The sequence below is a fragment of the Crinia signifera genome, chromosome 5 (assembly GCF_055691185.1).
Source record: "Crinia signifera chromosome 5, ASM5569118v1, whole genome shotgun sequence".
Classification (NCBI taxonomy): Eukaryota; Metazoa; Chordata; class Amphibia; order Anura; family Myobatrachidae; genus Crinia; species Crinia signifera.
The window spans coordinates 322,240,782-322,260,068 of record NC_139221.1 but is presented as its reverse complement, the minus strand read 5'-3'; the positions used below and the strand labels follow the sequence as shown (position 1 = coordinate 322,260,068).

The following is a 19,287-nucleotide window of genomic DNA, read 5'->3' as shown; positions in this document are numbered from 1 at the left end:
GTCACAGAACTAGTAACAGAACTCAGTCACAGAACTCAGTCACAGAACTGGCGGCAGAACTCAGTCACAGAACTGGTGGCAGAACTCAGTAGCAGAACTGGTGGCAGAACTCAGTCACAGAACTCAGTCACAGAACTAGTAACAGAACTCAGTCACAGAACTGGCGGCAGAACACAGTCACAGAACTGGCGGCAGAACTCAGTCACAGAACTAGTAACAGAACTCAGTCACAGAACTGGCAGCAGAACTCAGTCACAGAACTGGCGGCAGAACTCAGTCACAGAACTGGCGGCAGAACTCAGTCACAGAACTGGCGGCAGAACTCAGACACAGAACTGGTGGCAGAACTCAGTCACAGAACTGGTGGCAGAACTCAGTCACAGAACTAGTAACAGAACTCAGTCACAGAACTGACGGCAGAACTCAGTCACAGAACTGGTGGCAGAACTCAGTAGCAGAACTGGTAACAGAACTCAGTCACAGAACTGGCGGCAGAACTCAGTCACAGAACTGGTGGCAGAACTCAGTCACAGAACTGGTGACAGAACTCAGTCACAGAACTGGTGGCAGAACTCAGTCACAGAACTGGCGGCAGAACTCAGTCACAGAACTAGTAACAGAACTCAGTCACAGAACTGGTGGCAGAACTCAGTCACAGAACTGGCGGCAGAACTCAGTAGCAGAACTGGTGACAGAACTCAGTCACAGAACTAGTAACAGAACTCAGTCACAGAACTGGCGGCAGAACTCAGTCACAGAACTGGCGGCAGAACTCAGTCACAGAACTGGCGGCAGAACTCAGACACAGAACTAGTAACAGAACTCAGTCACAGAACTGGCGGCAGAACTCAGTCACAGAACTGGCGGCAGAACTCAGTCACAGAACTGGCGACAGAACTCAGGCCCTTATTCTGATCGGTGCGGATATATCCGCGTGCGTTCGGTCCGCCGATGTTTTGTGTCTGCGCATGTGCAGAGGCGTCTCTGCGCATGTGCGAGCGGGGCGTACGGCCAAATTCCGCATGATATGAGAACACTCCGAACAGGGGGTGGAGAGGGGCGTGAAGGGCTATTTGGGCTCATTACCATATGCATACGCCCCGCGTTTCATGGGAGTTCCCATGAAAACGCTGGGCGTACGTATGGTAATGCGGCTGTGACGCACGTGTAGGGGGCGGACATATGACATCGCCGGATGTCAGCTGCCCGCCCAGATCTCTGCTTTTGCACGGAAAAATGTCCGTGTGGTCTGAGGTTGCGGGTGCTGGTGGAGCACTCGGTCCTGCATTCGATGGTCTGCGACCATCGAATGATGGGGGAGGTTCCCTTAGATGGAGGAGGCGTATTCCGTGAAAAATACACGTGCGGTCCGTTCGGACAGCTTCTTACCGCATACGGACGGAGTTGGCGATCCGTATGGAAGGCGGGGTTTCGCACGCACGGTCCTGGCCGCATAATCGGCTCCGGCCGCACCGATCAGAATAAGGGCCTCAGTCACAGAACTGGTGGCAGAACTCAGTCACAGAACTGGCGGCAGAACTCAGTCACAGAACTAGTAACAGAACTCAGTCACAGAACTGGCGGCAGAACTCAGTCACAGAACTGGCGGCAGAACTCAGTCACAGAACTGGCGGCAGAACTCAGACACAGAACTGGTGGCAGAACTCAGTCACAGAACTAGTAACAGAACTGGCGGCAGAACTCAGTCACAGAACTGGCGGCAGAACTCAGTCACAGAACTTGCGGCAGAACTCAGTCACAGAACTGGTGGCAGAACTCAGTCACAGAACTAGTAACAGAACTCAGTCACAGAACTGGCGGCAGAACTCAGTCACAGAACTGGCGGCAGAACTCAGTCACAGAACTAGTAACAGAACTCAGTCACAGAACTGGCGGCAGAACTCAGTCACAGAACTGGTGGCAGAACTCAGTCACAGAACTGGCGGCAGAACTCAGTCACAGAACTAGCAACAGAACTCAGTCACAGAACTGGCGGCAGAACTCAGTCACAGAACTAGTAACAGAACTCAGTCACAGAACTGGCGGCAGAACTCAGTCACAGAACTGGCGGCAGAACTCAGTCACATAACTGGCGGCAGAACTCAGTCACAGAACTGGCGGCAGAACTCAGTCACAGAACTGGTGACAGAACTCAGTCGCAGAACTGGTGACAGAACTCAGTCGCAGAACTGTTGACAGAACTAGTAACAGAACTCAGTCACAGAACTGATGACAGGAATCAGTCACAGAACTGGTGACAGAACTTTTTTTTTTATCCAAGTCAGTGAGCATGGATGGTTGTATTCCAAGAAATATGGTAGTGTGCATCTATCAACTTATAAATTATGTTTAAAAAAATTGAGCTCATCTGGTATTAAAGGAACAGTAAAGCCCTGCTCTACATGATGTACGTTGTTATGTATGATAACACTGTAGTACTGCACTAGATTCTGTATGTGACCTACTATACAGTACTGGGATATTTACCGTCAGCGCAAATTAAACTTCAATGTTGTAATTACCTTTTTGCCAGCTGAGACTCATGTGACATATTTCAATTCACATCTTTTGATTGTTTAGGGTGAAATTGGTCTTCCTGGTCCTGTGGGTCCAAAGGTGAGTATCATATTTTAGGTTATTTTCTATCAATATTTCCACTTTATGGGCACAATAGTGTGAAATTCTGTTTCCTCCTTGAGTCATCATGATTTCAGGTGGCATATTTAGGTGTAGGGTTGTGAGCGTTAGGGTTAGGCAGTAGCGTGAGGGCTAGGGTCCCGCTGTTCAGTGGGGGGGGGGGGGGGGGTCGGTTGTAGGTAGAAAGTGTTAGGATTAGTGGAGGGGGGGGGAGGTAAGTATACCTGGGTGGTATTGGGTCAGGCCTAGGAAGAATGGGAGGGTAACATAGTAACATAGTAATTAAGGCTGATAAAAAGACGTTAGTCCATCGAGTCCAACCTATCTAACCTGTAACTACTGACTTGAGTAAGTCATATCTATAGGATTACCTTAGTGGCCAAATATGTATCCAGTTTTGATGTAAATTCAGTAACAGTAGTTGCTGTAATCACCCCACCGACAATGAGTTCCAGAATGTTACTGCTCTAATGGTGAAGAATCCTCTTCTTAATTCAGTACGGAATTTATTTTCCCCGAGCCTCAGTACATGCCGCGTGTCCTAATTATAGGCCTGTTACTGACCAATCATCTTCCAGTTCTATATGATTCCCAATCCTGGGTGGGGGTAGGTTTAGGCACTAAGTGCGAACTTAGGGTAAGGCTGTGTGTGTGCTTGTGGTGGGGGGGGGGGTTTGGGGTTAGGCTGTGGGGAGGAGGGGCTAGGTACTTAGATAGGAGGGTTAGGGTTAGACTGCGGGGGTTATATTTAAGTGGCGGGTTATGAGAGTTAGGGTTAGGCACTAGCGAGGAGTGTTAGGGGTCAGGCTGTTCAGTGGCGGGGGGGGGGTAGGGTTAGGCTGTGGGGAGAGAGGGTTAGGCACTTAGAAGGGAGGGGGAAGCAGAGATAAGGTTAGTATACTTGCCTGACCCCGGTCAGGATTACCTCCATAGGAACACGTCAGTATTCTGACCACTGGCATCCCAACCACCATGTCATCCGTATTTATCCCAGCAGAACTGTCATCATAGTAATGAGTGGTGGCCACAAGCCCAGAAGAGAGCGGGGAGCACTGGCCCCTGCAGTAGTTCAGACACTGCCTACACCCGCTATGTCAGCACAGGCAGAGATACTCCAGAACACACGCCCATGGGGTCCGGTGTAGAGTCTGGGGTCTCTCTGATGTATATATTATATCATATATTGATATCACTCTTTATGTATTTAATATCTGCATTTATATTATAATAGGCCTACAAGATAGGTTGACTTATAACAAAAGGGGAAATATAATCACTAGTCAATCACACAGAGATTGACCCACAGGGTAAATACTGCTATATCTACTGTCTGGGCGCTAAACCATTAAAATATACTTTACACATATATTTTATCCCAGCTCATTGACTATGTGGAAATTATGTTTACAAATACAGGTTGAGTATCCCGTATCCGTGCATCCATTATCCGAATTATTCCAAAAACCGTGGTTTTTGGAATCATTAGAATTTTTTTTTTACCCCCTAACCCTCTTTTCATACTTACCAAGTCCCAGGGCGTCCACAGCAGGCCTCCGGCATCTTCTCCAGGGCCTCCAGCGGTCCCAGGAATGCCTTGCGCGAGTGTGCGCGCGCGCCGGTGACGTCACCGGTGCGCATGCACACCCGCTCAGTGCATTCCTGGGACCGCTGGAGACCCAGAGAAGATGCCGGAGGCCTGCTGTGGACGCCCAGGGACTGCGTGGACGCCGAGGGACCACCGGACACCATCAGGGGACAGGTAAGTATGCCTTAAAAAAATTATTCCAAAAACCAAAAAATTCCCCTATCCGGAATGCTCGTGGTCCCGAGCATTTCGGATAGGGGATACTCAACCTGTACAATTATGCCAACCAACCTTGCGAGCCCTGTACAATATAGTGCAGGATATACATATATATATAAACAGATCTCTTATGAGATATTTAGAGGTCCCAACAAGAGAGAATTCGAGACACGGAATGTCAGCTCTATTAAAATGATACTTTCAGCGGAGTAACTATAGCACCGCAGCCCCCGCCACCGTGGGGGGCGCTGTGCATGTGGGGGCGCCGGGGGCTGCGGTGCTATAGTTAATCCCTCCCTCAATCCCCCGCAGACTTACCTATCGCTCTGGTCCCGGCGGCTCCGTTCTTCTGCTGAGGACCACCACAAAATGGCCGCCCCCATATAGCAAACAGTTCTCTGAAACTGTCTGCTGTATGGGGGCGGCCATTTTTTGGTGGTCCTCAGCAGAAGAACGGAGCCGCCGGGACCAGCGCCATAGGTAAGGCTGTGGGGGATTGAAGGGGGTTTGCATGGGTGGCGGGGTAAGGGTGCTCGGCAAGGCGGCGGGGTAGGGGTGCTCGCGGGGCGGTGACGGGGGGGGGGGGGTGCAAAACGTAGCTACGCCACTGGATACTTTATTCTAGGTATACAAACAATACAAGATAAGAAACACAATGATAATAAGTCCTATAATATTATACGCTTCCTTATTTATGGTACCTACATAACAAACAAAACACTTCTACTAACCTAAACAATACACATACTATACCAGTGGTTCCCAAACTTTTTCAGATCAAGGCACCCTTTGGGTCTCCATGATTTCTTCAAGGCACCCTTAAGCTGAAATAATTAGCAAACTGTCCCTTTTTAAAGTAGTTGGGTCAAAATAACGCTAATAGTAATTAGATCAGCTAAAAAATACATCTGCACCTGCTTCCATTAAAAAAAAAAAAAAACAGCCCAGGCTTTCTATAAATATCAGGTTTTTTCCAGTAAAATAATTCAATCTAAAATGGAGTTTCCTGTGCACATTATGCATCCTTGAACCAAGACCCCCACCACTCCCTGCTTACCAGCCTGATCCTCGCCTCCGTTTAGCATCCTATAAGTCTTTTATATTATAGCACCCCCCCACCCCAAACACACTCACACACACAGGTTTCTCTATGCAGCACCTCGCATATACTCATTTAGCGATTGACAATGCTAGGACCTCAAAAAGCCGCCTGGTCCCTGCTGTATATCACTACTGCACAGTGATCGCACCCAGTGAAGAAATATATGGGTTCCAGGGATCCCTCACTTTATAACGTTGGGGTCTTAATCCGCTGTTTCTGGGTCCCAGGCCAGCACATATTATGACTTTGAGGCCCCCGCCCTCCATTTCTGTGACTACAATGGCTACTTCAGGGGGGGCAGAAGAAAGAGTGATTGGAGTGAGGAACAAAAAGGGGAGCAAAAAAATGAGGGGTGGTCAGATAAAAAGAAGGCTACATTGTAAATTAGTGAGAGAGAGAGGTGCGAGAAAGTCAGGGTGTCAGATAGAGAAAGGGGGAGAAGCAAGAGAGAGGGAAGGGTGTGAGCAGGAGTAAGAGTATGTCAGGGAGGGAGAGTGAGTGTCAGGGGGCGAGATGTACTAAAGGGAAAATGCGGTAAAACCCCCGTTTTACCGCATTTTCCTATGTACTAAAACCCGTTCGCCACGTCACCGCAGGGCAGGGTATCGCCACCTTTGGGTGGCGATACCCTATAGAAGCCTATGGGCTTCTTTTCGCCGCCCGCCGCGTCGCCGCAACCCCGCCGCCTCGCCGACCCCCCCTTTCCCCCCTCCCTTGGGCTTACCTTCTTGCAGGTCCTCCTGGACCCCGGAAGGTAAGCCCTTCCTCCCCCTAGCAACGCAGCCGGACGTCCTTCCGGCTGCAGGGGGAGGAGGAAGCGCCGGGGACAGCTTGCTTAGCTGTCCCCGGCGTGAAAACTGCAGAAGCCGGCAGGGAGGTGACGGAGACCCCCCGCAGACCACAGTACAGGTATCGCGGGGGGCCTCCGTCACCGCATCGCGATGCCAGCCGCATATGTTAGTACATATGCGGCGGCATCGCGGCGGGGGGGGGCGCGAAGGGCGGCGATGTATTTTAATACATCCCGCCCCAGGGAGAGAAAGGGGTGAGAGATTGAGTAAGAGGAGAGAGAGGGGGAGGGAGGAAAGAGAGAGATACAAGGGGAAGCATAAGGATAGAGGTGGAGGGGAGAAGAGAGAGGAGAAAGATTATTGGCAGAAGAAATATAAAGAGAAAGGGGAGCAAGGGGAGAGAGGGTTACAGAGACTGGCTGAGGAGGAAAGAGAGAGTGCGTGAAAGAGAAAAAGAGGAGAGAGAAAATGGAACATGGAGAGGGTGAAAAGAAGAGATGGGGTGAGGGGGGGAAAGAGAGGGGAGTTGGTGAGGGATGGGGTGAGATGACGAGGGGTGAGAGGGGTTGAGGTGATAGTGAATGAGAGGAGGTGATGGGGGTGAGGTGTCGTGGTAGCAAGAGGAGATGGGGTGATGGGGCGAGAGGAGGTAATGGGGCAAAAGAGGCAGGTCTCGTTCTAACTACCATTTACCAGCGTCGGCAGTCGCTGGGTCTCCTGCTCCCATGGCCGCAGTTAGGGGTCTCCTTGGGTGCTGGCAGCCACTGGGTCTCTTGCTCCCACCACCTCTGAAGGGGGCACCCGGGTACAGGACGGCTACTGCTGCTCTCCCACGCTGCTTCCTGCTCGCACTGATCATATCTCCCCCCGAGCGCCAGCGGCCTCCATTCACATGTGCCCGCCGATCCAGCAATCTAAATACATCTCGTCCACACTCCACACCCAGCCCCGGCGCAAGCTGATGACTCCCTTTTGGAGCGGCTCACACCACGGATGTAAAGGTAAAAAATACATGCGGCTGCAGGCAGGCTGCCTCGTTAGGGACATTGGCCGCGGCACCCCTGTGACAGTGCTGCGGCACACTAGGGAGCCGCGGCGCACAGTTTGGGAACCACTGTACTATACACTTGCAAGAATATTTGAGGGTAAATATGAATAACTACCTGACGTCTCAGGATCCTTCCTTCTCAGCTGTCCCTCTGAATTGATCTAACTATCCATGTCTTCCCTTATATCCCAAATACACGGATTGAAGTTGCTTGTTCCCATGAGATTATTGAATTTCCCAATGCCAATGGGGCATTTCTGTTAATGGGCTTTTCCGGTGTACCCAATCTATTCTTCCTACTGTGTCAACATACACAGTTGTGTCCTGTCCTGCAATATAACTTGGATGATAAATCAGCTATCTTACATCCTCGAGGCAGGAAGCAATCTTGGTGACCAGGTGGCGATCTAGGTGCTGAAGTCAGGCCCATAGTGTTTATATGATATTGCTTACTCAATGAATAAAACATGGGATTAATCAGTTTCATGTATAATGTATTAAGCATTTGGCCTATATGATTGCCCACTACACCCTGTCCTGTACCTAATGATCCCAATTCTTGCACAATTAATCATGATTGACAACACACATCATAAAACATAAGTCAACTCAAAATATTTGTGCTGTTCCTGGCATTTTCTGACATATCTGTATATGGTAACACCGGTCATTATTACCACGGGATGGCCCCAGAAGAAGATAGTATGTTTCCAGTGGGTTGTGGTGCCAGGATAACTAAAGCTGTGTACACACGGGGGAGATATATTGCTCAGTGTGTTCTGTTCATCAGCCACCAGAGATGGTCGCTAATGAACAGCAGACTCTGCCGAGGAAAGAGGCAGGGAAACAGCTGATCGCAGCGACCATCAGGGGCTGCACACGGGAGCGCGCGCGTTGGGGTTAGGCTGCGCAGGGTGGGGTGTTAGGGTGTGGGGATTCTGAAGCTGTTAAACACCTAATAGGAACAGAGAGGGATAGTATCCCGCACAGGACAGAAAAAAATTGTTTAACTTAATTAAATAAACCAACCATCTAAGATATTTTAATCCTTAACATGTGAGGTAAGCAATCTGGTGTTGGAGCTGCCCCCCAGAAATCGAATAATCAAATACTCGTACAAGATAAACGGGTGGCTGTAGGCGACAGACAGAGGGATTTCTTTGTGGGAGGCACTTTTCATACAGTAGTTACAAAATATAGTAGCTCAATATACAGCAGCTATACATCAATTCTAGCGGGATCAGATTCATACTATACCCAATGACTAATATATGCATAATTAATTAATACGCCAATTAATTAAACGTCTTATTAACTGCGTCTGGATCAGTCCCATTGTGGACCTTTTTCTTCCTATTTTGTAGGTTTAGAATTGGCTCTGTTATAGTGCCTCACAGTATCACTTAATTAGTGACTTTGATGCATACACTTATTGGGTATTTTTGTACAATAGATTAACACCACCAATATTATTGTTCAATGTTAGATAAACACTCAGTAGCGGCACGTACTTCACTATGTTAATTATTGTGCATTCTTGAGCTACTAGATTTTATAACTAATTGGAATTAAAAATTAAGTTTTAATCAAATCATCAAACTCACTACTGTATCAAAAGTGTGCCTCCCACAAAGAAATCCCTTTATTGAACGGACTGTCCGTCGCCTACAGCCACCCGTTTATCTTGTACGGGTAGCTGTTAAACACCTGTCTTTCTGACAACAGCTTAAACAACGGAAAGAAAGGTCTTATGGTGAGAGATGTAAGAAACAAGGTAGAATCGTTATTAACATTCTGTTCCTTTTCGTTAAGGGTGAAGGTGGCAACGTTGGACCTCAGGGCCCAAAAGGAGAGAAAGGGGAGCCTGTGAGTATTCAGCATTTACCCTCTGACCTTTTGTTAAAATGTTGTACATTGTACTGTATTGTGTACTGTGATTGCATAGATGGCATACACAGTGTTACAGAGTCTGCAAATATTTATAAGGTTACTGGGCCTAATTCAGACCTGATCGCAAACACAAAATCTTTCTCAAATGGACAAAACCCATGCTGCACTGCAGATGGGGCAGATGTAACATGTGCAGAAAGAGTAATGCCCCGTGCACATGGGGAGAGGGGAGCAGTGTGCTGAGCAATCTAGTTAAGCTCAGTTCGCTCAGCACACAGCGCAATTGAGCACGATGGCTAGATTTATACTGCATGCAGTATAACTCTAGTCTGGCGATAGCGTCACGTGGGACCGCGCAACCGGGGGCCATACACATGGAGCAATCCCTGCTTCGTTTGTAAATGATCTAGACAGATCACTTAGAGATTAGGCTGTAGTCGCCCAGTGTGTAGGCCACATTAGATTCAGATGGGTTGTGTTCAATCTCAAATTTAAATTGCAGTGTAAAAATAAAACAGCCAGTATTTACCCTGCACAGAAACAAAATAACTCACCCAAATCTATTCATTGCAAAATATCTGTCACTATAAGTAAGTGCACAGTATAAGTCGTCCAGCTAATAAATAACATAAGAAAGTCAATCAGGCAAAAACCTTAGATGTGTGGGTTTGCATTACTCGCTTCTTAACCCCTTCCCGACATTTGACGTACATTTACGTCATGGCCGGGATGTACTTCCCGACGCATGGCATAAATGTACGTCATGACTTTAAACTGTCACCGCGTCTATAGACGCGGTGACAGAGGGACGATGGCTGCTGTCCCTGACAGCAGACATCTTCCCTCGTGGCCCAGGGGGGGCAGCGATGCCCCCCCCATCGGCGATCGCTGCGATTGGCTGTTCAAATGTGAACAGCCAATTGCAGCGTTTTCTGTGTTCTGTGTATAATTTTGTCTCTGCTGCCCCCTAGTGTCCAAAAAAATTAAAAGGAGGTTGAAATAATGATGGAAACATAAAGTAGACATATGGGGCGAAATGTAATAGGGTGCGATTTTTGGACGAGTTCCAAACTCGCCAGAAATCGCACCTTTAAAAATCGCGTTATTTGCCGCGAATTCGCATATGTAATGAGATGCGAATTAGCGGCAAAAAAATTCGATTTGCCGCGATTTCGGACGATTTTCAGTCATGAAAATGTGCGCATTTTCAGTCATGAAAATGTGCGCATTTTCATATATGCGAGTTTGGGTAAAAAAAAAATAATAAAAAAAAAACGGCGTGGGGTCCCCCCTCCTGAGCATAACCAGCCCCGGGCTGAAAGAGCCGGTCCTGGTTTCATAAAATCAAAGGAACAATCAAGTTGGGGTTTCCATGATTTTATAAAACCAGCACCAGGCTCAAGGGCCGGTCCTGGTTCCCAAAATACGGGGGACAAAATGACTGGGGGTCCCCCGTATTTCAACCAGCAAGCAGGGTAATGCCACAGCCGGGGGGAGACTTTTTATACAAGTCCCCCCGGCCAAAGCATTCAGCCCTCTGACTGGTCAGCAGGGGCCCTGGGGGAGTGGGGACCCCCCCCCAAAGAAGGGTTCCCCCCCTCCAGAACTTACCTGCCCATGCTGAAGCCCGGGGCTGTCCTTGATGCCCCTGGGCTGTGGGCATCGAGCTGATTAATGGTGTAAAAAAATAGATAAAATCCTATTGTGTATTGCTGTGGAACTATGAGTCCCAGCAAGCCTGCACCACATGCAGGGACTTGGAGAACCACAAGTCTCAGCATATGGGGCAATAAAGGGCCCGCTGGGACTAGTAGTCCCACAGTACTACAAATAGTTAAATAAAAACACACACACACAGACAGTACAACTTTAATACACACCAAGCCCATTCATCTATACTCACCTATGTTGACACAAAGCTTCGGTCCCCTTGTCCAGTAGAATCCAGAGGGGAGGCTGTGGAGAGAAATCATACTCACCACAGACGTCTTCAGCGCTTCCCCGGGAGCCCTGCAGCATTTTCCCCACGATCACCGTCCTCCGGTGTTCTGTTTACATCTGGGGCTCCGCCCCCAGACCGGGACTTAGCCCCGCCTACCAGCCAATGATGGTCCGGGAAAACCCCCATGCTGGACCATCATTGGCTGGTAGGCGGGGCTAAGTCCCGGTCTGGGGGACTCAGTGCTACAGAGGCTGAGAGCGCGTTTGGCTGAGCTATGCGTCTCCATGGAGACGCATAGCTCAGCCAATCAGGACTGAGCTATGCGTCTCCATGGAGATGTATTGGCCAATCGCGCTCTCAGCCTCTGTAGCGCTGGAACAGTGCTACAGAAGCTGTTAGAGGCAACGGAGAAAGCCGGTTCTCCCCGCTGCCTGTCAGTGCGGGGGGAGCCGGCTGTGAAGCAGCCAGACCAGCGCTGGATCCAGGAATGGTAAGTAACGCTGGTGTAAAAGTGAGGTGTGTGTGTGTAATAAACTTTTACTTCTCTCTGTGTGTGTTTTTTATAAACATTCTTTTTACAGGTGGACTACAAGTCCCAGCGGGCCCATTAATGCCCCGCATGCTGGGACTTGTGGTTCTCCAAGTCCCAGCATGCGGGGGAGGTCTGCTGGCACTTGTAGTTCTCCGGTATAAAGCAATGTAACGTATGATCGATTTAACCCTATCAGGCCGGCGTCCACTGGCCACGGACGCCGGTGACAGCCCCGGGCTTTAGCCCTGGACTGGTGAAGCCTGGGGGGGGGGGGCCCTTTTTTGGGGGGGTCCCCACTCCTCCAGGTACCCCGTCCAAGGCTGACCAGCCACGGTGCTCATGTTTTGGCCGGGGGACCTTGTATAAAAAGTGTCCCCCGGCTGTGGCATGACACCGTGGGCTGTTGGAGCCCGGTGCTGGTTTCAAAATACGGGGGACCCCCAGATTTTTTGTCCCCCGTATTTTTGGAACCAGGACCGGTCCAAGAGTCCGGGGCTGGTTTCAGAAATATGGGGGACCCCTATGCTTTTTGTCCCCCCGTATTTTTGGAACCAGGTCCGGCTCAATGAGCCCGGGGCTGGTTATGCTTAGGAGGGGGGACCCCACGCCGTTTTTTTTAAATAAAAACATTTTTACACATTTTTATTAACAGGACCATGCACAGATCTCAATGATCTGTGCATGGTTCTGTGAAATTCGCCTGTCAGAACCTGGTCTATTTTTTTTTGCGATTTTTGGTAACATTTACCAAAAATCGCACCCTATTACATTTGCGAGTTGTATACTTTATAATGGCAAAACATCTGGATGCGATTTGAAATTTGACTAAAAATCGCACTTCTAAAAGTGCGATTTCGCGGTAAAAAGTGCGATTTTTTTTACCGCGATTTTCAACCTATTAAATGTGCGATTTTCGGAAAATGTGCGATTTCGGCCGTTTTTGACCAAAAATCGCACATGTCTAAAAATCGCACCCTATTACATTTCGCCCATGGTATTTGTTAGTTATTAACTATTTTTAGTGGTATGATTATTTGTCTCACAAGCAGAAAATGTAACATTTTGCAAATTGCAAAATTTTCCATTTTTTTATGACATTTTGGTATTTTTCACAAAAAAAAAAACAGACTGTATCGACCAAAATTTACCACTAACTTAAAGTACAATGTGTCACGAGAAAACAATCTCAAAATCACTGGGATAAGTAAAAGCAATAAAAAGTTATCCCCACATAAAGTGATACATGTCAGATTTGAAAAAAAGGGCTCTGTCAGGAAGGCAAAAACAGGCTTCGGCGGTAAGGGGTTAATGACAAAATGAATGCAAGTTCGGAATTTTCCGTTTTTGTTTTCTTATTGGCTATACAAAACATGTGACAACTGTGAGCCAATCAGATGGCTTTTTAGATCCAGGTAGAGCCAGGTAAATCAGAACCCACACATCTCTGGTAAAAATAGGAGTGCGTGTATTTTCTAAGGTTCAGGTTTACAGAAGTGGTGTTGCCGGTAGCAACCTATCAGAATTAAGTTAATATCTTCTAGAAGGTGCTAGAAAAATGATCAGGAGAACCTGGTTGCTATGGGCAAAATCTACACTTCTGTAAACCCGCAGTTTAGTAAATACCACTAATTGTCTTGTTTTCAAGGGCGGGATGTATTAATATACATCGCCGCCCTTCGCCTAACAGCCGCCGCGATGCTGCCGCATATGTACTAACATATGCTTCTAGCATCAGGTTGCGGTGACGGAGACCCCCGCGATACCTGTGATGTGGTCTGCGGGGGTCTCCGTCACCTCCCGGCGGCTGCCAGCGTCCCCCCCTCCTACCTGCAGCCGGATGTCCTCCCGGCTGTGACACCTGGGGGAGGAGGAGATCAAAGGAGGACGGGGGGGGGGGGGGGGGGATGTGGTGGCGCGCGGGGGGGGGGGGGGGGGGGGGGGGCGCGAAAGAAGCCCATAGGGAGGCAGGGTTTTAATACATAGGGAAATGCGCATTTTCCCGTTTGTACATCCCGCCCTAACTGAGATGTAGGCGATAGATACATAACAATACATTATAATATATTGTGGTATATTTTGTTATATTATTATGTTATATTATATTATGAGTGTTACAACTGTTGGTAGAGTTACAGATTTGTCCTTTCTTAAGGTGTTTACATACTGGTTGACATATTTAAAGCAATATACTGTACTGCAGAATATCTCATTTAGATCTCATTGGCCGGATGTATCAAGCTTCACAGAGTGATAATTTGGAGAGTGATAAACAACCAGCCAATCAGCTCCTACCTGTCATGTTACAGGCTGGGTTTTAAAAAAAGGCAGGTAGGAGCTGATTGGCTGGTTGTTTATCACTCTCCATGTTGTCACTTTCTGAAGCGTGATACATGTGGCCCTCATACCTGGCGTACACACTGTATGGCGTACAGACAACCTGCAGGTGGGACACATCTGTAGACCCTGGCTATCAATCAGAACAAAGGTTACAGTAACTATGCTCTGTGTTACTCTTTACAGGGAAGAATCAGCGCGACAAAAGGAGATAAAGGCGACCAGGTGAGACAGTCATTGCTCTGAGATAACTGGGGGGGCATCTATCTGCAGCCGTGCCCCGTCACGTGTACAATAAATGGGGCGCAGTGAAGTTAGGCGTGAACACAGAACGTGCAATCACACAGGACAATAACACGTGGAGTGCAAGAGCAGGGTGAGCAGTAACGAAATGGAAATGGCACAGGCAGGGGTAAATTTACCAAGATGGGAGTTCTATTAAAGATGGGATTTTACCCAACTACAATGGGCCCCAGATTCATGGGGGCCCACTATGTACCCATGGCAATGTTTCCCCCAGCAATCACCTACAATGTAGCACCAAATTGCGCTTTGCAAGTGGGTTCGTGCTTGTTGCCTGGGGTTAAATATGCTCGTTGCCTGGGGTTACATATGATCGTTGCCTGGGGTTACATGCTCATTGGCAAGTGGGTTTTTGCTCATTGAGAAGGGGTTTCCTGCTTGTTGTCCCGGGGTTACATGCTTTTTGCCATGGGGGTTCCACACTCATTGCCAGGGGGGTTAATTGCTTATTGTCTGTGTGCACCAGTGCTCCGGGAATCCAAACTTCTGGGTAGCATTGGGTCCACTCCCTTCCCTTGACAGACGCTAGAGGTCTAGTAGGCCTTCTGGCATCTGTCTCCTAGAAGGCAGTGGCCATTTTTTGGAGGCCATTTTTGCAGATAATGGAATCTGCGGAGACCCGCGGCTTTCAGTGTAGGTCCAACCGCAGCGTCGATTGTGCTCGCGCTGCGCCACCCCCTGGGCCCAGCACTCCAGGCTAAAGCCTATTGGTTGATCAGGCCCTGGGCACAGAGCGTCCAATCACAGAGAAATACTTACACAAGGAAGACTGAGTGCTAATGCTGGTGCACTAAAGACCTTTTGAAATCTTTAAAATATCATCTTTATTAGAATCAAATCTATGTTATTAAAAAAAACAACAGCGATGAAATATTAATTATTAATTCATTCTCTTCTGTCACATTCTGGACCTTATTCAGATCAGTTCTGTCCTGCGTGCAGCGGGGGGCGTCTGATGGACTTGCAAGGCTGCAAAATTTGCAGTCTTGCCAGTCAATCAGAATAAGGTCCTCTGTCATTAACTCTGTTCTAGGGTACACAGAGTACGATGTGGTCTATTTTTCTATTCAATTATGCAGTGATATAAGCAAATTCAAATGGAAATCGAACACATTCGATTTCGATATCGCACTGCTTAACCATCGCTGGCTGTTCGAAAGTTGATTGACAGCTACCGTGATTCCTGACATTGTGCAGCAGGGGGTGGAGCCACGATGAAGCACCTCCCACACTCTGCAAAGCTCTCTTCTCTCTTGGGAATTCAATCCATCCCGAGCGCAGGACATTATAAATATAGGGCCTAATTCAGGTTAGCTCCTAAGCGAGCACCTTAACACCGCCCCACGGAATGCACTCCCCCTGAATCCCTTCGCTAGCAGGAGAAATCATTTAATTGTTGCTCCGTATCGAATGATTTCTCCTGCCTTCGGTAATAAAAGTCAGTCTGAACTGGGGGACCGGTGGCGAGGCGGCGGGGACCGGGGGGAGATCCGTTAGAAGGGGATGCGCAAACGTCTCGTCAGGCATCGGGGACCGGCGGCGGGGACCGGGGGGAGCTCCGTTAGAAGGGGATGCACTAGCGTCTCGTCAGGCAGCGTGGACCGGCAGCGAGGTGGTGGGACCGGGGGGAGATCTGTTAAAAGGGGATGCGAGGACATCTCGTCAGGCAGCATGGACTGGCGGCGAGGCAGCGGGGACCGGGTTGGAGCTCCGTTAGAAGGGGATGCGCGCGCGTCTCGTCAGGCATCGTGGACCGTGGGGGGGAGCTCCGTTAGGAGGGGATGCGCGAGCGTCTCGTCAGGCATCGTGGACCGGCGGAGAGGCGGCGGGGACCGGGGGGAGCTCTGTTAGAAGGGGATGCACTAGCGTCTTGTCAGGCACCGGGGACCGGCGGCGAGGTGGTGGGACCGGGGGGGAAATCTGTTAAAAAGGGATGCGAGGGCATATCGTCAGGCAGCATGGACTGGCGGCGAGGCGGCGGGGACCGGGTGGGAGCTCCGTTAGAATGGGATGCGCGCGCGTCTCGTCAGGCATCGGGGACCGGGGGGGGGGGGGCTCCGTTAGAAGGGGATGTATGGGCGTCTCGTCAGGCATCGTGGACCGGAGGCGAGGCGGCGGGTACCGGGGGGAGCTCCGTTAGAAGGGGATGCGCGCGCATCTCGTCAGTCAGCGTGGACTGCCAGCGAGGCGGCGGGGACTGGGGGGAGATCCGTTAGAAGGGGATGCGCGCGCGTCTCGTCAGGCAGCGTGGACCGGCGGCGGGGACCGGGGGGAGCTCCGTTAGAAGGGGATGCGCGCGCATCTCGTCAGTCAGCGTGGACTGCCGGCGAGGCGGCGGGGACCGGGGGGAGCTCCATTAGAAGGGGATGCGCGCGTCTCGTCAGGCAGCGTGGACCGGCGGCGAGGCGGCTTGGATCGGGGGGGAGCTCCGTTAGAAGGGGATGCGCGCGCGTCTCGTCAGTCAGCGTGGACTGGCGGCGAGGCGGCGGGGACCGGGGGGAGCTCCATTAGAAGGGGATGCACGCGCGTCTCGTCAGGCAGCGTGGACCGGCGGCGAGGCGGCTTGGACCGGAGGGGAGCTCCGTTAGAAGGGGATGCACGTGCGTCTCGTCAGGCAGCGTGGACCGGCGGAGAGGCGGCGGGGACCGGCGGGGGAGCTCCGTTAGAAGGGGATGCACGAGCATCTCGTCAGTCAGCGTGGACTGGCGGCGAGGCGGCGGGGACCGGGGGGGGGAGCTCCATTAGAAGGGGATGCGCGCGCGTCTTGTCAGGCAGCGTGGACCGGCGGCGGTTGACCGGGGGGAGCTCCGTTAGAAGGGGATGCGCGCGCATCTCGTCAGTCAGCGTGGACCGGCGGCGAGGCGGCGGGGACCGGGGGGAGCTCCATTAGAAGGGGATGCGCGCGCGTCTCGTCAGACAGCGTGGACCGGCGGCGTGGACCGGGGGGGAGCTCCGTTAAAAGGGGATGCTTGCATCTCATGTGTGTGCGTCCCCTTCCGGCGGCTGGCGGTTGGCGATTTGACCACCAGCACCCGGATGGAAGAGGCTGGCTCCATCTGTAGGTGCACTTCATTCCCTGCTTCTGCCATTGCTGAGTTGTACTGCACTTAGCTGGGTGCCGAGTATTGAACTTGCAGTGTGACGGCTTAAATGGCCTCTTAAGTCCTTTATGTAGATCTGTGGTTTCATTTCTATCTGGCGTTATTTTAGGAATGCGGTTCCTGTACCCCCTCCCTGGCTCATGAGCTTATCTTACACCTTACAAACCACAAGATTAAATGACATCTGAAACAGTGGAAATTATTACTTGTCTGACAAGCGCTAAATCTTCCGTCTGGCGACCGCTGTCATTTCATGCCGGATAAGCCGTATGCGTTGCTGTATCGATGTAAAGTTATTTCATTGTGTTAAAAAAGGAGCCGGTACAATTGTAGATTTATACTGTAACTTGGTTCCTTAAAGGCGTGTTTTACCAGTAAGATATTATTTAGAAAAAGCAGCCCTCATAGGGATCTAGCCAATGGTATAGCTCTCAGAGACATTGGAGGCAGTGGCCGCTGGGCTCTAGCTGTCAAAGGGATTCCACCAAAAGGGGCTGCTGAACTAGGACAGATCTCTCTCTCTCCACTCATTTTATTAAGCTTTGCTGCAGTCACTGCTGACTCATAAACCCCCTTTGCAGTCGGTATGCGGTCCCTGGGGTGACAATGTCTAGGTAAAACAGTCACTAGGTCCACTACTGGAGGTCGACAGTGATTAGATCGACAGCTGGAAATGGTCAACATACCATAGGTCGGCATTGACAGAAGGGAGAGAGATAAAATTATGAGAGAAAATGTACCAGTCTGCTGCCAACTGTCATTTTTCAAATACAGCCAGTAATGTGTAAGGCAGATGGTGATTGGCTGGTACTTGATCTTTCACAATTTTATCTCTCTTTGAGCTTTATTTAAAAAGATACCTCAAAGCTCTAATAATTGTCATTTGCAACCAGCACCCAAACGTAAAGATTCTCTATCGCCACAATTATCTGCATTTATTCTAAATGCGCAATTGGCAAGTCGCTGGGATGTCAGCACATGTGCCTGCTAGAGCCTCTAGGGGGCACCACCTTCTATTTTGCCTCCAGGCACCTTTTATGAATTTATGCCATTGGCGCTTACCCTGCGCCCTTCTTACCTCTTCCACTTCATACGCTCCACACCTCTTCCTCCTCAGCTCCCCCTTCACCCACCCTTGTGCCCCACAGATAGATGGAGATATCTGTATAAACATAGATTCAATAGATATTCATGTTGTCTGGTGTGCACAGTGGGCGTGACCTTGCAGGATAGAGACATGGCCTTTCGGGATAGGAGGCGTGACCTTGCAGCCCAAACCCCCTTTTTTGGTACTGGAGATTTGGTTATTTGATTGATTAGCCTTTCCCTGTGCTAACCGCTAATTATTTGACAGTTAGCCAAGAGATTTAATTGAATATGTACCCATGCAGGATTGTTGCAACTAGAACACACAAAGTGGGCGTCTCAGTCCTTCCGCACTCAGACGCAGGCTTGTACATCAGGAGAAGGGCTCATACTGGTGTTAGTTTTAACATTATTAGTTTTTTTGACCCCATAGGTTAGTTATACTGTTTTTCCCACCACCTTATGCTGTATGCAGCCAGAGCGTAAGTGCTGTATACAGTGGCCATACATCATGGCTTCAAGTTGTCCTGAAGAAGTGGTGGAACTCATGTGCCCTTCTACCTACCCTCACCTCCACAACCACCAACCCATTAGGCCAGGCATGTCCAAACTATGGCCCTCCAGCTGTTGTGAAACTACAAGTCCCATCATGCCTTGCCACAGTTTTGCTATAAGCGAATGCTAAATCTATGGCAAGGCATGCTGGGATGTGCAGTT

At 49.8% G+C, this 19,287-nt stretch overlaps 1 protein-coding gene across 1 annotated transcript in view; it reads left to right on the top strand.

The window, feature by feature from the left end:
* The window catches only part of COL22A1 (collagen type XXII alpha 1 chain), a 276,007-nt gene that overhangs the window by 95,173 nt on the left and 161,547 nt on the right, over positions 1-19,287 (top strand). The window contains exons 10-12 of the mRNA XM_083144895.1: positions 2,581-2,616; positions 9,195-9,248; positions 14,267-14,305. Coding sequence (XP_083001021.1) covers positions 2,581-2,616; positions 9,195-9,248; positions 14,267-14,305 — 129 coding nt within the window. The remainder of the gene's footprint in view (positions 1-2,580; positions 2,617-9,194; positions 9,249-14,266; positions 14,306-19,287) is intronic.